Source organism: Trypanosoma equiperdum (assembly GCF_001457755.1).
Source record: "Trypanosoma equiperdum strain OVI genome assembly, contig: ctg_1107, whole genome shotgun sequence".
Classification (NCBI taxonomy): Eukaryota; Euglenozoa; class Kinetoplastea; order Trypanosomatida; family Trypanosomatidae; genus Trypanosoma; species Trypanosoma equiperdum.
Genome location: NW_027123069.1, coordinates 60,192 through 63,246, shown reverse-complemented (window position 1 = coordinate 63,246; position 3,055 = coordinate 60,192). Strand labels below are relative to the sequence as shown.

The 3,055-nt window shown below is 45.2% G+C and overlaps 1 protein-coding gene across 1 annotated transcript; it reads right to left on the bottom strand.

Annotated features, from left to right (window-relative positions):
• Positions 1–1,347: 1,347 nt before the first annotated feature.
• On the bottom strand, positions 1,348–2,985 carry TEOVI_000729800 (protein kinase, putative; the record flags this gene model as incomplete). Its single annotated transcript, XM_067220284.1, has 1 exon — positions 1,348–2,985. The coding sequence occupies one exon, from the start codon at positions 2,983–2,985 to the stop codon at positions 1,348–1,350; it is 1,638 nt and encodes a 545-aa protein (XP_067076385.1).
• Positions 2,986–3,055: the final 70 nt, after the last annotated feature.

The following is a 3,055-nucleotide window of genomic DNA, read 5'->3' as shown; positions in this document are numbered from 1 at the left end:
AAAAAAAAAAACGAAAGGGTAAAGGGAGAGGAAAGTGAAGCGAGTGCCCACGTATTCACTTATTTACATGTTTGGAACATCGAGAGGAGAAAGCACCCAAAACAAAAGACAAACGAACAATATTTTATTTATATTTATTTATTTGCTTATATTTAAAAAGAAGAGTTTTTTTTTTAAAGTTCTTGCGTTCGGGTGTCGGGGAAGGAGGAAACTGAAAAAGTGGCGTACGTGTGTCTGTGTCTGTGTGTGTGTGTGTGTGCCTATGGACCAATAAATTAATAAAAGGGGAAAATAAATAGAAAAACGAATGAAAGAGAAGCTCCGCAAAAGTTGAAAATGAGAGTAAACTTAACAGAAGAAAAAAGACAAAAAGATGCAGCGGCGCAAATCGACAATAAAAAGAAGAGGTTACGACGAGTCAGTGAGAATTATTCATTAATACACATATAAATGGATCCGCATGTCTCCCTCATCTATCCGTCACAACCGTCATGAATGAAAAAGCGAATCGATTAGCACACGCCACCGGCAAACACAGCGAATGAAAGGGAGAAAACAAGAAAGAAAGAAAGAAAGAAGGACCTCCACAAATGTCGTTTCACTCTTATTATTATTATTATCACCATCAATATTATTCCCTTCCCTTTTTCTTTCTTCTGTCCTTCCTGTTGTCGCTAATCTCCAACGATTTCACGAACAATAAACATAAACATAAAACGCACACAAAAAACAAAACAAAAAAAAAGAATCATCACAATCTCATCATTTGTCTTCTCCCCGCGTATCATCTTGGTCGTTTTTAAACCTTTCTGGCGGTCTTATGCTCTCCCATCCAACCTTTGCTCTCGTTCCTCTTTTCTTTTCATTTTCGTTTTTTATTTTTCTTTCATTAAAAAAGGCAAATCATACGCAAAGTGCAAAACGAACACGAAAACTGTACTCAGCATCCTTTCTTCCTCTCCATCACTTTACATCCCTTTCACCTTTCCTCCCTCTTCCCCTTCGTTTTAAATCATGCTGAAACGTTTTTTTTTCTTTTCCCCTCCCCTCCCGCCTCCTTCCCCTAAAAAAGACATCATCATCATAGGCATGAATTGTACGGGAAGGGGGGGGGAGGTCCCCCTTTTAGGTGGCAGTGGTGGTGATGTTTCATATGCTTTGTTTTAGTTTCATCAGCAAAAAAAAAATGCTCCATTCACCTCGTACATATCTTTTCATTGACTCCCACACACACACACACACACACACACACACACACACATTCTTTCCTTTTCTCCCTTTTCCTTTTTTTTTCTTTTCCTCTTCATCTCATTTCACTACAATCATCTGCAAGTGTTGTTTTAATATTCATCTCTCGTTGCGGCGCTTGGAGTTGATAGGTGGAAGCCGCGGCCCCTTCGACTGCGGGGAACGCGAAGGATTCATTAAAGACGTGTGTGCCGACCCGTGTTGTGATCGCGAACGGGTCGTGCGGGCGGATCGGGACTGCGTGGGACTCACCTGCTCTAAAGGGCGTGGGCCTGTGCAACTCTGCATGGAAAGACACAACGTTGGGGCGGCGGCCAGTCGCTCCTTCAGTGCTGATGAGATTTGAGCAAGGGCTTCAGCAGAGAGTTGTGTTCCCTCCAACCCGAGATATGTAAGTCGTGACTGCGGGCTTCGGGCAAGACGGAGCAGACCACGACCTGCCAGTGCCGGAATGGGGTTGTTGGACAAGTTCAGTGACACCAAAGACGGATGATTGCCAACCACCTTCACAAGTTGCTGCAGGAACGTGAGATTGAAGATGTTGTTGTTGCTCAGATCTAACGACTCAAGAGTTCGGCTCACCTCCACCATTGGGAGTAACAATGGCAAACCGCGAGGATGACGCAGGAATACACCACTACACTCTAACGACGGACACGGTGGTTCGTACCTACCAGACACCACGTAGGTGAAGTTGCGGAGCATTGCACAGTTTCCGCAATCACTGCTATCGAGCATGCGGCAGTACCGCAGGTAAAGCAGCCGGTGGGCAGCCATAATAGCGATGCTGAGAGCACGAAACACGCCGCGGGGACGTAGCCCACTTCGCTTTGGCGCCTTCGGCTCATCATCGGGAATTTCCATGTTCATACCTAATTTGATCCACGGGTGCTTTAGAGCCTCCCGTGCACTATACCGGCGGTTCGGATCAACCACAAGTAATTTGGATATAAAGTCATGCAAAGCCGATGACCCCTCACTAATCTTTCCATCCTTCATGTTGTAATTGGCCTTCAAAATAGCCTCCGTCGTCTCTTTCTGCGTACGACCCAGAAATGGATATTCACCTGTGAACATAAGATACACCATCACGCCTAATGCCCACATGTCCACCGGTTTGCCATAGTTTGTGTCGCTGAATATCTCAGGTGCCATAAACACCGTTGTGCCACAAAAGGACATGAGGCACTGATCCACGCCAACGAGCACGGCAAAACCAAAGTCAGATATCTTACACACTAAGTCACCCTCCGAAAGAAGACAATTCTCCGGTTTAAGGTCTCGATGAACAATACCCTTTTGGTGGATGAACTCTAACGCAAACAGAAGCTGCATAGTAATACGACGAGTCTGGACTTCACTAAATGATCCATCACGTTTCAGCGCACGCTGTAACTCACCACCAGCCATATATTCCATTACAATCCAAAGGGTTTGATCATCGTGAAACGTCTCCTCTAATCTCACAATATTTGGATGACTGAGAAGACTCATGGTCTCAACCTCACCCATCACACTACGCAACCCTTTTGCTCCCGCCTCTCGCTTGTTGATAATTTTTACTCCGTACGGTCGCTTCAACGAGTCGTGCCGCCGGCAACATTTCCATACCGTTCCGTACGCCCCTTTTCCAAGTTCCTCCAAAAGTTCGTAATGATGGTCAAAAGAAACTGTCTTGGACGAAGAGGCTAATGCGCGGGCCTCCGTCAACGTACTCTGCAACGAATGGAAGTCCATAATTCTCACTGGTAAGACGCTCTACCGTTCGTTTGACCGCTTGTCGATGTTGTATGATAAAGAAAAACAA